Source organism: Podarcis raffonei, chromosome 4 (assembly GCF_027172205.1).
Source record: "Podarcis raffonei isolate rPodRaf1 chromosome 4, rPodRaf1.pri, whole genome shotgun sequence".
Classification (NCBI taxonomy): domain Eukaryota; kingdom Metazoa; phylum Chordata; class Lepidosauria; order Squamata; family Lacertidae; genus Podarcis; species Podarcis raffonei.
In genome coordinates this window covers 42089416-42108617 of record NC_070605.1, presented here as the reverse complement: position 1 = coordinate 42108617, position 19202 = coordinate 42089416, and the positions used below count along the sequence as shown (strand labels likewise).

General features: G+C 44.8%; 1 protein-coding gene and 1 pseudogene across 1 annotated transcript; one reads left to right on the top strand and one right to left on the bottom strand.

The window, feature by feature from the left end:
* Positions 1–214: 214 nt before the first annotated feature.
* Positions 215–10198, bottom strand: LOC128412879 (myelin protein zero-like protein 1; annotated as a pseudogene).
* Positions 10199–11502: 1304 nt separating this feature from the next.
* LOC128412880 (myelin protein zero-like protein 1) lies at positions 11503–16031 on the top strand. Its single transcript, XM_053386391.1, has 3 exons — positions 11503–11639; positions 13913–14106; positions 15693–16031. Exons 1-3 carry the CDS (start codon positions 11528–11530, stop codon positions 16002–16004), a joined length of 618 nt encoding a protein of 205 aa, XP_053242366.1. The 5' UTR covers positions 11503–11527; the 3' UTR covers positions 16005–16031.
* Positions 16032–19202: the final 3171 nt, after the last annotated feature.

Genomic DNA, 19202 nt, shown 5'->3' with positions numbered 1-19202 from the left:
CGCACCTCAGTATGGCTTTACACAGCATTAAAGTACAATCTTAAAACAGTAGGAAATTAATTCAAAAGGCATCAGGTGAAAAACAAAAGCAAGCATGGTGGAATGTATTAAGGATGGGGGGGGCGGGCGTCAGGTTTGCTGCCACCATTTGTGCAAACCACTAAGCAGTGGTGCGTTCTGAAGGCAAAGGAATGATTGGATTACTTCTGATTAATTCAACAGACATGAGGCTTGACCAGCAAGACTCTGGGAGGAAGTGTGATAGCCACTCCCTCATCCAGGCCGTTTTATTAACAAAAGAACTTTGACACAGCATTTGTAAGAACCAATCAGATTTCCTCTGAGCATTTCAAAAAATCCCCACATGGGAACAAAGTTAGATCAGAGGAAGCCTCTTAACTACAATGAACTAATTTGAGCATGCATACATGTTTAGGCTAAATAAAACAGGAATCAAGGAAGAATGTATTTAGCAAACCTGGAGGTGATAAACAGGCAGTAAACAGGAAAGATAGGCATTTTTCTCATCTCCATGTGAAACTATGCTTCCTGGCCCTAAGACTAACAAAAACAAACAAAAGCTACAACAAAGCTACCTCCTTATCTTTATGGTTCAGGATGCCTGGTGAAGCAACCGTCTGTTTATGTGACTTTCAGGCAAGAGAAATGGGGCAGAGATGCAGAGGCTTGGATTGATTAGAAATCACGTCAAATGACCCAAACCCTGTCAAAACGATGCTTTCACCGCTGACACAATGGCTTGCTTCATTTTTCATAATTCCTCATAGCAATCCTACCTGACCACCACAAGCAGGAGTATAAAAAAAAAAATAAACCACAAAAGTATAACAAACAGGAGGTGAACTTGCAAGGCAGCAAGGTAGAGGAGCATTACAAAAACCAAAGAAGGCTCAAAACAAAAGAATCAGTGTCATCACGGCTGCAAGGGGCGATGTTGCATGGCCTGCTCCAGTGCTTCGATTCTGTGGGTGAGGTTGGTCACTCGTTCCTCCATCATGCGCTGTGCTGCACCTGCTGAGAGCTCCAGTGACTGCAATCTCCGTGCCAGTTGCTCAACCTGCCCCTCAGCATGCTGCAGCCTCGGAACTACTAATGCAGAAGACAGACAAGGAGAGACCACAACATTTTATGAACCAACATGAAACATTTACTAAAAGGCTAACGAAGGTTGCTCTTTGAAGAAAGGTTTTATGTATGGGTAACGTGCATGCAAAGCAATCCCCAAAGGAGCAACTAGAGTACTGCAAAATAAAAGAGGCTGAAGGCATCCCACTATCCCTAAACTAAATCAACCTGCTAACGGCTTACACAGGAACTTTTGTCATTCTGAGACCCACCATGATCTAATATCTCTTTCAAATCACTCTTTTAGCTATACCTTTGGGCTACAGCATGTCTTCTATCTGCAAACTCTATCTTCAAATGTTTATTTTATTTGTTCATTTCATTAAATTTATATACGGCTTGATTGCAAAAGAAAACCTTAAAGCGGTTTACAAAAAGATAAACAGAAATACCTGTTTAGCCATACTTTAAAACGTACACAAGTTAAAATACTAATGCAGATGAACATTCACAACAACTTTCTAAGCTTCTGGGTACGCTTGCCTGAACAGAAATGTTTTTAGCAGGTGCCAAAAGAAGTACAGTGAAGGCGCCTGCTTGATCTCAACAGGCAGAGAGTTCCACAGTATAAATGCAGCCACACTAAAGGATCAGGTTCTTACAAATGCGGAATGGGGATTCTGTAGCACATGTAGTAGTGCCCAAGCCACTGATGGAAGCGATTGAGTGGGCACATCTAGGGAAAAGCGATCTCGTAAGTAAACTGGTCCAAGTTGTTATGGGATTTATATACTCCCAATAGTATATAAACACCTTGAACCTGGCTTGGTAGCAAATCACGCAGCCCATGCAGATTTCTTGAGCACAGGTGTTACATGCTGACGAGGCCTCACTCCTGTCAGCAATTGTGCTGCAGCATCCTGCAAACTCCGGATCAAGCAAAAAGAAAGCCCCACATACAGCGCATTGCAGTAACCGAGTCTTGAAATAACCAACACATGAGCTACTGTGGCAGGGCTTTCCTGGTTAAGGAATGGTCATAGCTGTTGAACAGCTGGTAAAAAGCTGTTCTAGCCACTGAGACTAGCTGAACCTCTAAGGACGGAGCTGGATCCAGAAGCATGCCTAAATTGTGGACCTGATCCTTGAGAGACATCCAATATTATTTCTACTTTTGTGTTCCTCCTGAACACAGTGCAGACTAATTTATTTTTAAAAAATAAATTATTGCACTCTTCCTCTCCAAAGAGCATCATAAAAGGTTCATCTCCCCACATAATTTTATCCTGACCACCAACCTGTAAGATAAGAAAGGCTGAAAGATGGTGTCTAATCAAGTTCCTTCATTAAACTTCATGACTGACCAGGCTTTAAATGCTGATCTCTTAATGTGACATTGTAATCATTGCAGTGATAGCTCTCTAAAAATATGTGGTCAGTTTTGAGTATCTGACCTGCCAAATCGTGACCAAAGTTTTAAAAACAAAAACTGGGCTGGAGTCCTTAACAATAAAATTACATTCCAGGAAATCATGAGGTCAATACCCCAGTGAGCTTGCAACTCATCTTCTAATTTAATGATGGTTTATCGCCAACAGTTTGACTTCACTCCCGAGACAGATGGATGCCAACCTATCCACCACAACAAGGAGCCACACGAACACTTGAACAAGTATAAAGGTAAAGGGACCCCTGACCATTAGGTCCAGTCGTGACCGACTCTGGGGTTGCGGCGCTCATCTCTCTTTATTGGCCGAGGGAGCCGGCATACAGCTTCCGGGTCATGTGGCCAGCATGACTGAGCTGCTTCTGGCGAACCAGAGCAGCACACAGAAACACCATTTACCTTCCCGCCGGACCAGTACTGATTTATCTACTTGCACTTTGACGTGCTTTCGAACTGCTAGGTTGGCAGGAGCAGGGACCGAGCAACGGGAGCTCACCCCGTCGCGGGGATTCAAACTGCCGACCTTCTGATCAGCAAGTCCTAGGCTCTGCAGTTTAACCCACAGCGCCACCTGTCCCACTGAACAAGTATACATTCAAACAATTAAAGTTCTTTTTCTCTTAGGGAGGTTAAGTCTGAAAATTTTGATCTGACTTTACCAAAATTCTAAGTGAAGAAAGGCAGCAGCAAATGAAAAAGTTTCCTAGTAAATTAACCTATTTTGCAGACTACTGAAATTAGCATGACTTACAAAATAAGGATATTTTTGTACACACCTTTTAAAAATTGCCTTTCCTTTATTGTCTGTCCCTTGGCATAATATAGTAGCAGTCTGAAGGTTTTTTTGTGAGGAAAATAACAGTAGAAAAATTATTTTATTTATCAGCTTTATACCCCAAAACTGTCCTCCAAAGGAGCCCAGATTTTATATAAATTCTGCTTAACTAAGAAAAAAACAGTTTCACTGCAATGAATTGTATTTTATAATTAGTTAGTGATTCTTGTCAAAATCTGCATTTTTCTACCAGAGGCGGACCTAGTATGGATGGAAGTGAGTCAAGAGCAGATTACCCTAACCTAACATGTTTACACCCTTCTGAGTCAAAGAAAAATTATTCCTTATTCAAATGCATAATCAAATACAGAATAATTTTATGTAACAGAGAAATTACTTCTACTTAATGGGATGCTAATGAAATGCAACAGGAAAAACCTTACAAGCATTCCATAGTCACAACTGATCTATGGTGTTGAGTCTTCCAAATAGATTATAAAACTTTTTGATCAAAAATCTTATTTCAAATATACTAATAATTAAAAATAACCAATTGTGAAAATTCATTACCAAAGGAAGACTCTCAATAAAAACCAATCTCATTAGTTTAGGCAAAGATCCTTCCCTTCTGGATGTACCACTGCTAATATGAGCTCAAAAATACAATACAGTCAGCAGTATACAAAGAATCATGTGTCGGACTCCTTCAGCTGTTGGACTACAACTCACATCATCCCTAACCACTGGCTATGTTTATTGAAGCTGATGGGAAACCAATATCTAGAGAGTCACAAATTCCCTTTCCCTGGCCTATGTGCTCCTAACAATGTCATCAATAAGATGGCATGATAACAAGTTAGAAGATGGATGGTGGTAAATACTACCTAATGCTCTGCTGAGCTAGCATTGCAAAATTTTGGAAGATACTGAAATAGACTAGCCTAATATGGCAAATGGAAACACAGAGCACTTTAGGTCATGAGAGTGATTTCCAACAGCTCCACATCAACTAAGATCACTGTAATTTGCAACAAGCAGTTGCTGACTTCCATGCTTATGGGTTAATTGTCACCAATCAGCAGTGGCTTCCCCTATCAATTAAGGTGGGGTAAACAGGGAGCTAACAGTTATTTCAGTGGAGCTAAAAACCTCAACAGGTCTGGGGAAAAGCTTTTCCTAGATTAACATATCTTAGAAACAAACATTACGCTTAAAAAAATGCTACTTTCTCAGCCTCAGACTATAACTACTAACAACTACCCAGCCAGAAAGTAAACTATCCATCAGTCTGCTTAAGCAAGCAGCACTACAAATGAAGGCAGGAAACTCAAAGCCAAACAATGGCAACACCAATTTCAGACATACAAGGTCTTGGGTGTTTTATCCGGTACCAGCAGAGAGGAAAGAGATTGATTCAAGGACGCAGCAATCTCCCCTCTTGCCTGGCTTAGCACTTACCCCTTATTATTATCTGTGCAGAGCTCAACCTAAAGACCCAAAGAGCGGAGTAGCAGAAGAAGAAGAAGAAGAAGAAGAAGAAGAAGAAGAAGAAGAAGAAGAAGAAGAAGAAGAAGAAGAAGAAGCAGCAGCAGCAGCAGCAGCAGCAGCAGCGGCGTTTGGATTTGATATCCCGCCTTTCACTCCCTTTAAGGAGTCTCAAAGCGGCTAACATTCTCCTTTCCCTTCCTCCCCCACAACAAACACTCTGTGAGGTGAGTGGGGCTGAGAGACTTCAAAGAAGTGTGACTGGCCCAAGGTCACCCAGTAGCTGTATGTGGAGGAGCGGAGATGCAAACCCAGTTCCCCAGATTACGAGTCTATTGCTCTTAACCACTACACCACACTGGCTCTCCTGAGGTCACCTGCTCTTCCTTGGTCTCTGTTCCGCCCTGGGCTCTTAATCACAATAATCATAAACTAGTAACTGTTGCCTCTTGGCAAACCTGCACTTCAGAATATTAGAGCATACAACTATACTAAGACTCAGCATTCACAGAAGAATAAAAGCAAACTTGGCACATCTAAGAAATATACATATACATACATACACACATACTCATGCCTAACTGTGGAAACAAGCCACTGCTATCTCTTTGAACTGCTAAGAACACTTTATTCTCTAACTGTGAATGCCACTTGTTTAAAAGAAGTTCTTTTAGTGGCCTATTGAACTTTTTGTCATTTTGAAATCCACCCAGATTGAGTCAATTTCAAATCACTCTTTAGTTATACCCTTGGGCTACATTATCTCTTCTATCTCTATCCACAAACAACTTCAGCCATAAAATAAGCATAGCTCACTTAATCCTATCAATAGACTACAATATAAACCAAACTTTTCTTCTAAATTTGTAGCACCTTCCAAACTGTTTACCAGACAGCTAAGGCTGGCTCTAAGAAGCAAATTAAAGCCATAATTCCAAAACCTAACTACATACAGGATTTTTAGTTCTTTTAAAACAGTTCAATTTATTCACAGAAACATTCTGAATAAAATACAAGTTATGCAAGAACAGCCAAAATAATACTCCTGTAAGTGATGGATTTTTGTAGAGTAATTTAATCAAATATTTCACAAATGCATTCTATCAACCATTATCACTAGTACTTTTGTATCGAGAGACGGCAGTACCTTTTTCCACAACTCTGACTGAGATTTCACTAGGTGTGACAACTATATCTGGAGGGTTCTTGACATCGCAGATGAAAGTGCCATTGTCCCGGAATTGCATGTTGGATATACTGATAGATGCATCTTTCTTGTTAAGGTCACCTGCCCAGCTGCTTCTGTCCTTAAATTGTGTATCCTTCCCAGGATATGATTTGCCATGGGAATAATAGAAGAACTGTAATCGGGAACACAAAACAGGATACAGTGTTAAAATCCTAGTTTTCCCCACAAAGGGAGGTCTGGGAGTAGATACAATTGCTCAGGGTGAGACCTTACTCTGACTCACTTGCCCCAATTTCCAGCTGCTGCTACAGGATCACTATTGGACCTATTATTGCCATCACCTCATACACCTTTAAACTTGACATATCCTGCTAACAAAACAGGAACCTATGGTGAAGTGTGGGTAGGTGGCTAACAAATGTGTCACTAGTTCAAAACAACCACTCACCTTAATAATACTTCTGCCACTGAAGTATTGTGGAGCAAACACAGAAGGACGACTATCCATGATACCAAACATAACAGTATCAACTGGCATTCTGAGGCGGCCTAAATATGTACTCTTACCAGTGATAAAAGTGAGCAGGAGCAGAAAGGTATGAAATAGCAGGGAAATGTTTAATCTGCTTTGTTGCAGGCTCTTGTTTAATTCTCATCTTACTTCAATCATCATCTCTTACCGGCACAGAAGTAGTTGATCCCTCTGGTTGAAAGCTCCAGGTAACACTAGCGGCACTGCCGATCACCTCTGAGGATGAAAAGCTGCACGGAAGCTTCGTTTCTGTCCCATTCTCCACAGAGAGTTATGCTGGTGTGTATACTTCCACAGCTGAAACCTGGGCTGTCAAAAACACCACAAAAATCAAGATGCAGGACCCATTGTAAGCAATGCAGAATGAAATGATAGCATTACATAAGAGTGCTAGATGAAGAGCTACAATAGAAATCTTATAGCCCAGAATAAATGCCCAATCAAATATTCATTGAATCGCACTTAGTCCATTTGTTCTGGAAACATCCAGCGTTATTTCTGCTTTTGTGTGAGATCAGTCACTGTATAAACTTCATCCTGAATGCAATGCATACTCTATGAACTTGATCACTGAATATTTACCCAATTGTTGAGTGTTGGTCAAGGGCAACCAACAACAGCTCATCTAAGTAACCGTTCTAATAAAAGACTGGTAAGTTAAAATGTCCTCCAATGACTGAAGAATGGGTAGAAAGTTCTTGTGTATTGTTTACCTATCCATCCATTGACAAAGGAGGAATTATTATTTGAACTTGGGTAAGATTTTGTACCTTTGTAAAGTCCTATTTTGCTCAATAAAATTCAGCATTTTTCCACTAGTGCTCTGTCTTTGCTTCAAGGATCCTTTAAAAGGAAGCCTTTTGCCTTTGGCACCATCCAAGCCCTAAAGCCAGTTCACACAAACCTGGTCAACTCAATACCACATCTACCGAAATCTTGGCAGGTTCACTACCAGAATACACATGATGCACCATGTAATTACAATAAGCAAAGAAGGTTATTTCATATGCTGCACTATCAATGCTGTCCTTCATAGGCAATGCTAAGGATTCCAGATTCCTGACAGTCCAACTCCATTTTAACACAAAAATGCATAAAAAAATTTAAATTGGTAAATGTGCTTATTGAATGGAAAGAGAAAGAGAATCCTTGGGAAGGCTTCTGTGTGCTACACAGTTTGTCAGGGCTCCCCGTGAATTAAAGAAAAACACCTCAAGACTTACAACTTGTGAAAAGCCATTCAGCTGGGAACAAGAATACAAACTGGGAGCTTTACCAAGCTCAACCCACACCAGGTGTCTTTAGCAAGCAAACAAACCAGCAGGGATTGATGAAACATCGCACTACCAAAACAGGAAATAAAACATTCTCGCAATGGGGAAATGCCTTGGCACTTCCACATTTACTACACTGCCTTCACATCCAGCGTGCGGTAGAATAGAGCAGAATACCACTTAGGCAGGACACTCACCATTACACCATTGTGCAAGCAATGTCTCCCACCTCACTGCTGCTGTGCTACAATACTCATAGAATCATAGAGTTGGAAGAGACCACAAGGGCCATCGAGTCCAACCCCCTGCCAAGCAGGAAACACCATCAGAGCACTCCTGGCATATGGTTGTCAAGCCTCTGCTTAAAGACCTCCAAAGAAGGAGACTCCACCACACTCCTTGGCAGCAAATTCCACTGTCGAACAGCTCTTACTGTCAGGAAGTTCTTCCTAATGTTTAGGTGGAATCTTCTTTCTTGTAGTTTGGATCCATTGCTCCATGTCCACTTCTCTGGAGCAGCAGAAAACAACCTTTCTCCCTCCTCTATGTGACATCCTTTTATATATTTGAACATGGCTATCCTATCACCCCTTAACCTCCTCTTCTCCAGGCTAAACATGCCCAGCTCCCTTAGCCGTTCCTCCCCCCTGTGCGCAAACAAACTTGCAGAAAGTATCTGGGTGGGACTGGAGGAGATGCACAGACCGCAACCTCCTCCGAACTTTCCAAAGGCCTTTGTGAGCAAACAAGCTTGCAGAAGAGGGGTTTTTAACTGAGCAAATCACCACCTTATACTGCAATCCTAACCTTCTCTACTTACAACCAAGACCTATTGAATTCAGTGGGGTACTTCCATGTAAGTGGAGTTTGGGTTGCACCATTAAGAAGGCAGTGAAAACTGAGTTGAACAAATGAGACGACCCCTTCAAACTTTCTGACAGAAATCTCATGGGCTTATAAAATGGAAAGGCAGATGGGACATTAAGCAAGTAGACATTTTCTTCATGCTACCAACTTTCCAAAAGCCTTCGGGGAGCAAATACACTTGCAGAACAGGGAAATAAGTACGGCACTGGACTTCATTCACAATGGCCAAGCACATGAGGGGAGGGTATGTGGGGATAAAGGTAAAGGTACCCCTGCCCGTATGGGCCAGTGGTGTCCGACTCTGGGGTTGCGCGCCCATCTCGCTTAAGAGGCCGGGGGCCAGCGCTGTCCGAGGACACTTCCGGGTCACGTGGCCAGCGTGACAAAGCTGCAGCTGGCGAGTCAGCACCAGCGCAGCACACGGAAACGGCGTTTACCTTCCCGCTAGAAAGCGGTACCTATTTATCTACTTGCACTTAAGGGTGCTTTCAAACTGCTAGGTGGGCAGGAGCTGGGACAGAACAACGGGAGCTCACCCCGCCGCGGGGATTCGAAGCGCCGACCATGCGATCGGCAAGTCCTAGGCGCTGAGGTTTTACCCACAGCGCCACCCGCGATGTGGGGATATTGGATATTAATTTTCCTTCACCAGCTACCCCACTCCCAACAGTCCATCAAGTGCAGGGATACAGACCACAGTTCAGCATTTATTCTGTTCTTCTCTCTGTGTGTTAGCAGATTATTAAGTACACATCATGGAAGATCTTTCTGTTTTTATTTCTGCTTTGTTGATGTGTTGGTTAACTGTCATCCAGCAGGGTAGGAAAAGTCAATTTCCCCTCTTGCCTGGCTGTCTTACCCTTATTATTATCTGTGCAGAGCTCAACCTAAAGACCCAAAGGGCGGTGTAGCAGAGGGAGAGAGAGAGGTCACCTGCTCTTCCTTGGTCTCTGTTCCGCCCTGGGCTCTTCTGCAAAGCGATTCACACGTACACCCGCCACCATCATGACACGTACGTTAGCTCACCCCCACCCACTCTTCCTTTTACCGGAGAGAGACCAGGGAGGGGCTGCGAGGGGGGCTCAGGGAGACCTGGAATCCCCCGCCGACACCCAACAGCACCGAGGAAAAAGCGCTCCGCTCCGCCGCAGCGTCGCGTTCACACGCCCCAGACGACTCGCCTCCCGCGCGCGCTCCGCTTCCCCCGCCGCCCGAGTTCTGGTGGAGACGGCGGGGCTCAGCGAAGAGGAAAGGCTTTTCTCCCGCCCTGCTTTCTCCCTCCTTGGCTCCCCTCCTTCCCTTTCAGGCGCGCCGACCCCGACACGGGAAACCCACTCACACGAGCCGATAGCCGCTGCCAGCAGCAACGAGCTGAGCCAGGCGGCGAGTCTCGGACTGCAGCCGCCGCCGCCTCCTGGCGCCGTTAACGCCGCCACCGCCACGGTCGCCGCTGCCATTTTCCTGCCGGGAAGGGGACTGTAGAAACCAAGTCGAACCAACGTGCGAGTGTCGAGCTCTTTTGCCCGGCTCTGCCCTCCCAATCGTCGCAGGGCGATTGGGAGCTCAGGTTGCCAGCCTCCCAATGGAGGGCCATTTAAAGAGAAATTGCCCGCCCCCTTTGGGGGCGTTCTGTGAGGGATGGGCACATTTGCAGAGCGACTCCATACATTACATGAAATATCAATTAGTCACTTGGGATCTGTGTCACCAGCTGATTGACAACTTTTTCCAGTGACCACAATAATAAATCTTTCGTGTTTCAGAAGTTGATGCATTTTCTGGCTTTACTGGCTGACTCTGTTGATCTGAAGAAGTGTGCATGCACACGAAAGCTCATACCAATAACAAACTTGTTCTCTAAGATGCTACTGAAAGGAATTTGTTTATCCTGTTGATCATGGTATTCTTGGAAATCTGTGTTTTTGGAGAAGCGCTGTCTGTGTTGCAATCTGCAGGACTGTTCTGGAAAACTGTCTTGAACATGTTTGGAACCAAACAAGCCATCTTTAAGTGAATGTTTTCAAATAACCTTTTTCCTATTGGAACCAACTTGGCCTTTTTAAGCTCTGTGATCCTAATTCTTGGAGCTCGTACAGCTGTAATACGTATATTAGTGACAGATGATAAATCAAGCACAGCCACATTTTCTTCCCATTTTAGAAAGCTGCCATGGCAAAATGTGTGGATACACTAACACAGTACAGCCCCACTTCCCATTAGCCTTTTTAGTTTGGATCTCTTGTCAAATAAACAAGTTACAGTACTATGATTTCCTCTTGTAGAACATTCCTGGGTAAATAAACTTAGAGGACAAATGCGATAACAGAATAGATAGTACTGGCTGGTGTTCAACCAGTAAGCTCAATGGGGACATGTAGAGGAGGCAAGCCTCCATTGCTCAGCTTAACCACTTCATGTGTTTTTTGTGAAGGTGAGCACACAAAGTTTGTTGGGTTTTCCCCAATGTGGTTCTAACCCAGTGTTTCCGAAACTTGAGTCGCCAGCTGGTTTTGGACTACAACTCCCATCATCGCTAGCTAGCAGGACCAGTGGTCAGGGATGATGGGAAATGTAGTCCAAAAAGAGCTGGAGACCCAAGTTTGGGAAACACTGTTCTAAGCATTCCTCGTAGGGGAGTTTTATTCCCGCCACAAGGTCAGCTTCCTGAGCCCTTTCCCTGCTGTCTCCCTTCAGAGTTTTAGCGCCCACAACTGCGCGCACGATTCGAGGGCAGCAAAGGGCCTCGTGCTTTGACTTTCGCGCAAGCCGGACTCGGCGACGTCGCTTTGCCCCCCCTTCCGCCCCCCAGCAATGGCTGTGAGGTGGGCGGCGGCGCAACAATGGGGCGCAGAGGGTGTCCGGAGGCAGAAGGATGGCTGCCGCCTCCACGGCCGCAGCAACCGGCGGCCCGGGGAAGCGAAAGCGCTCTTTCCCCGCCCGTGCGCCCGCGCTCTGCCTGGCGCTGGCTTTGGCTCTGGGCCACGGTGAGGGCTGCCGCTCTTCTCCGTCTCCGCTGGGGCGCGCGGGAATGGCGAGAGGGCGGGGCAAGCGGCTCCCGGGCGGGGAGAACACGTGGTCTGGCCCCACCTCCCTTTCCTGGGGTCCCTGGCGGGGAGCAAAAGTCGCTTTGGGCGGGAAAAGAGGGGTCGCTTCGAGGGCGGAGCAGAGGTTGGTCCTGTTAAGGTCGATCTCTGGGTCGCGGGCAGTCTTAGTAACTGCAGACCTTCGGCGTTCCCTCTCGGTGCAGTGTGTCCGGCTCACATGCCGAGGGCTTGTAAATTAAGCTTGCAATCCTGAATAGGTTTACGGAGTCCATTGTATTAATTGGGCCTTACTACTTCTGAGAAAGTGTGCTTTGGATTCCAAGTTTCTTTGACCATTTTCCAGTCTACGTATTTTTTATATGCAGTATATAATCACCAAAAAGAAAAATCTTGGGAACTTAAGTATAAATTGAGCATCCAATTCCACAGCTATACTTGTATCTTAAGAATAGTAAACAAAAGAATATGAGCAATGAAACATTTGTGAACGAAAATCCTTATAGTACAATGTGAAATTGGATGTGCTCTGCTTCTGATGGAATGAGCTAATATCAATTACTATAAAATAAGCTTGCTGCACGCTTTTAAAGTCCCAAAGTTTGATCCATCAAAGAAGCTCTCAGGACTGAGCACCAGTACAGAATGAAAGTGCATCCAATTATCTCTGGAAACTCATATAAATTCATGTGTCCAATTGACAAATATCCCTTTTATTAGAAGTAAATATTTTGTTATGTGAGATTCAGAATAACAAAAGAAGGCTGTCTGTGGGTGAAGAGCCTTCTGGGTAGCTGCGAAATGTCTTGTGAGTCTTTTTCTATGCACATTAGCTGCGGCAGGAACAGGTTCATTTGGGAATTGATTATACAGGCTAATTCCACTTCATAACAGGATTTGCTTTCCTTAACTGTTAGAATTGCCATGAAGAAAGTACAAAGCTTTAAAGTGGGTTGCGGCTCAGTAACAAAACAAAACAGACAGTTTAAAGGATGGTTCAAACCATTTCTTGCTTTGGCTCAGTTATGACCAAACACCTTCTGTTACCAGATACTCATGGGCAGATCATAATGGTTCCTGCCTGTAAGTGATTCTAGACTCTGGGCTTGGCTCCCCAAGACCCCACCAATGTAGGAAGTGTTAAGTTGTGGATGAACATATCAGACGACACAGCAATTCTTCAAACAGCTCTTGATTATTCACAGAACAGAACTGAACTGAACTGAAGGGTTCAGTCAGCCTGCTTATATAGTGCTCCAGTACAACATAACTGCAACAATTTTCTAAAGCTATCCAATCACTGAACGTCACTTTCGATCCCTTATTTGCATAACTACAGTATGGCCCAGGGTGAGAACTTCAGTACATAACAGGAAGCAGCAGCAAAAAATAGGGGGAGGGATTAAAATATAGGTGGTTCTGGGGTGGGTGGAGAGGTTGAAATCTCTCTTCCCAGCCTAATAGGGATGCAAATTGCCTGTTCCCCACTCATCAGATCAATCATTTGATGAGTAGGGAAAGGGTGATAATTCTGCTTCTCAGCTGATCTGCAGGCTGTGTGTCCTGCATCTCTCCAATATTGTGGGATAGCTCCACCCACTTCTGGGTGGCTTGGGCCAAAGGCAATGGCACCCCTTTGGCCTAGCTAACCCTTACTCAAACCTTAAACCATTTTTTTCTATTCTAAGTCAATTTTTCCAGAAGTTGTGGTTGTGATCTTTCCAGGGATTTTCTCTCTCAGTTGGCATTTCTGCAGTGACTATGTCTGGAGGGTTCTTGAGATCATGGAAATAAGTGTCATAGTCTGTGGCACAAGAACTTGCAGCTGTGTAATACATGGAACTTCTCCTCAGTCCCCTCCCTCTAATCTTCTCCAGAATTTTAGGTGAACCCCCCAAGCAGGTTGCATGGGAAGAGGAATCTCCATTGTGCAGCCAAAATGCATTGTGCTAATGGAATGACGGTGTTAGATACCATCCATATGTTTTTCATGACTATTTTGTTCTGTCTGTAAATGCAGCTGCATTGATTTTTAGATGTTGTTTTTAATCAATTTTATTATAAACCGCCTCAAGGTCCCCCCCCCCCCCATTATGGGCGATATATCAATATTTTAAGCAAAAATAAATAAATATTCAAAGTAGGCTAACTTACGCATGCCTTCGTCTAGCTTTACATTGCTCTAAAGTAAACTGTGTAATTCTATTGCTCTAAAGGGACCTGGTTGGTATTTTGTTCTGCAACCGCCAATGTTGCAGCTGTTATAGTGTCCACACCAGCAGAACTGATTGTGGAGATTGGGACAGTAGCGAAGCTTCCATGCAAGTTCACATCATCAGAGAAGATTACTACTGCAGCCTCTGCTACCTGGAGCTATCGAAAACGGGGAACAGATGACCGTCCCATAACTGTAAGAGTTAATGACTGAGGGAAAGCTAGATTTGCATTAGATTTTGTGGTGAAAGTGGATTACAGGTTTGGAAACCACTACTTTTCTTTTGTCAACTGAATGAATGCCTTATTGAAGCAATGTATTGTTGCACGCCACTCTAATCTCTGAGTGTTACAAGATTCCAGGGGTTCCAGGTGCTTACCATAGGTTTGGTTTCCGCAGAATGAGGGGCAGCAGAGACTGGGGGGTCTTTATGATATATGGTTTATTTACACATATATGCAACCTCACCCTATGGTGCAGGGGCTTACAGCATTAACACGCCAGCAGGTCTTGCTTCTCCCACAACCTTGGATTCCAGCAGAAACCAAGCATGTCTCCCCCTCACAGGCTCCTGCCTGCAGCCTGCTTCTAGCATCTAGCTCTCACACATACCAACTCTGGCTTTTGTCCTTCTAACCACCAGCCAGTAGGGGGGCACTGGTGGGGAGACACCCATTTGCTCAGAGCCATTTCCTTTGTTACCTTAAGGACCCATAATTAGGGGCAGTGCTTGAAACTCCCATTGTTCTAGGCACATTGTGTGCCCTGGAATTTCATTAGTGCAAGCAATTTCTGAACTCTGGGCCCAATACTGCACCTAAAATTTCAGTTTAAAACTGCAGAGTGGAAGAAAAGGAGGACCTTTTTCTGCCTCTCCACTTCCAGCTACTCTCTGAAGACTGGAGAAGACACCCTCTGAATAATATTAGACGGGTGGGCAGGGGAAGGACTGGACCATGTGAAAAATGAACATAAAATTTTAGCTGCAGTTCATTCATTTTCAGCTTTGTATTCTTTTCATTTAAAAATCGCGTCCAGAGATTCCATTGTTGTGCCCATAACCTATGTTTAATGTGCCATTTAACTCCTAGCTTTCATATCTCCATTTCTAGCACTTCTTAGGGGGCAATTACCTCACCAAAAAGCTGGTCTGGCTATTTCAGCAATCAAATCCTTGTTGGATCCTGGAATTAGAAGTCTAACCTCCCACCAAACTCACAACAGTATTGTCTGTTGTGTATTGACAGCACTCAATAAGAACCAAATGAGTTTTTTCCACACAGGAACTAAATGTGGATTTGTACCTGCCTGTCCTGCTATTAACATCTTCCCCATCCCAGTGATGTCTCAGACCTTCCTCACTTTCAGTGTGGGGTTTTTCAATCCTGGCTATTATAGACTTTCCAATAATTGCAAACCCCACATTAAAAGGGGGGAAAGTACAAGACAACACTGAGATGGGGAGAGACTCGTTTGGATGCCCTTACATTGATGCGGAAGCAGGCAAGTGCAACTCCACATTTTGCTCTAGTGTCCCATATTTTTGCCTGTCCTCAAATTGCAGTCTTTGAGATACTTTGCTCACATATTTCTTCTATTGATCTCTCTCCCTTTCATTTATCAGAATTGCTTATTTGTGTCTCTTTGTGGTCTTTTTATTAATGTGTTCCTGCAAAGTTAATCATGGTTTGATTTAAAATTTGTATCCCGCTTCTTCAACAACTATGTTCAACTCAAAGCAGCGATTAACAAAGTGATTGTGTTTGTTTTTATGCTTACAGTTTTTCTATTACTCAAATGAGAAAGCATATGATGGGAAGAATACACAATTCACTGGCCGCAGCAAATGGGCTGGAGATTTTTTAAAGCAAGATGCATCCATCAAGATAGAAAACATGCAACCTACAGACAATGGCACTTATTTCTGTGATGTTAAGAACCCTCCAGATGTAGTCACTGAAGAAAGGCCAATTGAAGTTAAAGTTGTGGAGAAAGAGAATATTCCTGCAAGCTCCGGAAATATTTCATCCTGCTGGCTACTTGTACTTCAGTTCTGCTGCGTTCTAGCCTCTTTGCCAAATTACTTGCTCTGAAAATAAAACACACCCCTTGAGGCAATTACTAATGTTGTCCACTATCTTATTTATCTGGACACTTAGCAATGGGGTTGAGAAGGAATTGGGATGAGTTGCAATACGGAAGACAAATAATATTGCCCCGTTGAAATAGCAACTAACTAAAATGTACTAAAAGGTCATTCCCCCATGGCAACCTTAATCTAGTCAGCAAAGGGAAATTTTGCAGCACCTCCTTCTCTGCAGGAAGGTTGTTTCTTAGTTATGAAACAACCACTGAGATTTTGTTTGTGTGTGTATGTTTTTATATACATGACTTGGATGACTAGATGGATGTTGGATGAATGGATTAAAAAGGGCATTTCAGAAATGTCTAATGAATTGCAATGCCACCTTGCTTTTGCTGTCAAGGTGATATAAATTCAGCTTTATGAAGCACTCAGGATGTTTTATTATGACACAATCAGCAGTTTGTGTTTTTTTGTTTTGTTTTACTATAACCTATTAAAAAATGAAATGCATTTGTACTTCCAGTTCTGTGTTTGGGAAGGTCTTGGATAACTTTTCCTAATTATTGGTGCCTGAAGTTCCGATTGTGGCACTCAAGAGGAACCATGGTATCCCGAGACACCAGCATTGTTAACCTTGAAATTCCACTGCTCCTTCCAAATGTTAATTGCTTTAAAAATTAGGGATCCAAGCCGAAAATCTCCCGGGATGAGCAGAGTTTGGAATAGGTAGATCTCCAGCTAAACTGGCTAATCCTGGGCACTGTCAGGGCTGCATGTATTGAAGTCTCTCATTTCAACTCAGTGGGGGCTCAGCCAGGGTAACTCCCAGAAAATGAGTGTGTTGCCGGCATGGCAGGGAAGGAGAACACTTACCCTTGCTCCAAACTCTGTTTAGTTTGGTCACATGGCTGAAGCACCCAGCAGAAGTTACACTGGCAAAAAGGGGTTTATGGGGGAGGCAGTGAAAGAACAAGACGACACCAGAGCTGAGGATGCTGTGTGAAAAAAAGCTGCTTCTACAAGCCCTGCAGAGCCCTTTTATTAAAGGTAAAGGGACCCCTGACCGTTAGGTCCAGTTGTGGACAACTCTGGATTTGCGGCGCTCATCTCACTTTACTGGACGAGGGAGCCGGCGTTTGTCTGCAGACAGCTTCCAGGTCATGTGGCCAGCATGACTAAGCCGCTTCTGGCGAACCAGAGCAGCACACGGAAACGCCGTTTACCTTCCTTCCAGAGCAGCGCCTATTTATCTACTTGCACTTTGAGGTGCTTTCAAACTCCTAGGTTGGCAGGAGCTGGGACCAAGCAACAGGAGCTCACCCCTTCGCGGGGATCCGAACCACCGACCTTCTGATCGACAAGCCCTAGGTTCTGTGGTTTAACCCACAGCGCCACCTGTGTCCCTTTTTATTATTAGCAATATGCAAAACATTCATAGACATAAGAAACTTCGTGCTTCAGTACTTTCCCATCATGAACTGTCTACGTGACCCAGGTGTTACCTTGTTTATTCAAAGCCCCCTGTCCCACCACGTCTTGTGAAGTGAAGGACATGAGGCAGGAGTTGGTAATGCAGGTGAGCTGTGCACAAGCACAGTTAGCCAGCTAGCTCTGCAGAGGCTCTTTTTATTAGCACAATATGCAAAACCAGTCAGATACATTTGGGAGTGTGCCCTTTACACATCTTCCAATCATGACATCGAGGGGTGGTACAAAGTTATTTTGGCACCTGTTTCCACAGCCTCATTTTCCCCTTGAACAATGTATGATGAAGGAGACAAAGGTCACAGACAGGGCACGGCAGAAGACTGAGAAAGCCAAAGGTTAGATAGAGGGCAGGATGTTCAGACAGCTGTGGCTTGTCTGTGGGTGGAAGTGTTCTCCACACCCAAAGGTCACGCGTTCAGACAGCTGTGGCTTGACTGTGGGTGGAAGTGTGCTCCACACCTGACGGTCATTCCTTCAGTCATGTTCCTATCAAAGGGGATTTTTAGCAATGCTTCTGCCAAGGATTCAAAGGTTAGAGATAGAGCAGGGGCTGGCAAGGCTTACCGGGCATGGCCGGATCACTCCCGTGGAGATCCTCCGTGGGCCAGACTGGCGCAGCACCGGAAATCTCGTCTGCGCATGTCCACAGTGGCAAAAATCACTTCTGTGCATGCCCAGATGCCGAAAATCGCGCCTGCACAGAAGCGATTTTCGGTGTCTGGGCATGCACAGAAGCAATTTCCAGAGCTGCAGAAGAGAGTCCCCATGCTGCACTACGCCAGTTTAGCGCAGCATGCGGGGACTTGCCAAGCGGGCGGCTCAGTTTGGGGGCGGCTCATGGGCTGGTTAAGCGAGCCTCATGGGCTGCTTCCGGCCCATGGGCCTTAGGTTGCTACCTCTGAGACAGAGCAATGCTCTTGCCAAGGAGGCAAAAGGGTCAGAGATAGAATGTGGCATACTGGACAAGTTGTGGCGTGTCTGTGTCAGGCGAGGTGTGCCTCTCACCATTTTAACACCATTCCTACAGGGCAGGGTCTTGATTTTCCCCCTTCTGTAATCCTCACCCCGTGTTTTGCTTTTGGATGTGGTTCTGAGGATCACCTGGTTTTCTTCTGTGAAATGGTCGTTTCGTGGTGCCCATCACAGTGCCTTAAACCAGGGGTAGGCAACCTAAGTCCCGGGGGCCAGATGCAGCCCAATCACCTTCTCAATCCAGCCCACGAACGGTCCAGGAATCAGCATGTTTTTACATGAGTAGAATGTGTCCTTTTATTTAAAATGCATCTCTGGGTTATTAGTGGGGCATAGGAATTCGTTCTCCCCCCCCAAAAAAAAATAGTCCAGCCCACCACATGGTCTGAGGGACGGTGGACCAGCCCACGGCTGAAAAAGGTTGCTGACCCCTGCCTTAAACTTTTAAATGTGCTCTAGGGTCAGAAACTCGGAATGCAGGTGGCGCTGTGGGTTAAACCACAGAGCCTCGGACTTGCCAATCAGAAGGTCGGCGGTTCGAATCCCCGCAACGGGGTGAGTTCCCGTTGCTCGGTCCCTGCTCCTGCCAACCTAGCAGTTCAAAAGCACGTCAAAGTGCAAGTAGATAAATAGGTACCGCTCCGGTGGGGAGGTAAACGGCGTTTCCGTGCACTGCTCTGGTTCGCCAGAAGCGGCTTAGTCATGCTGGTCACATGACCTGGAAGCTGTATGCCGGCTCCCTCGG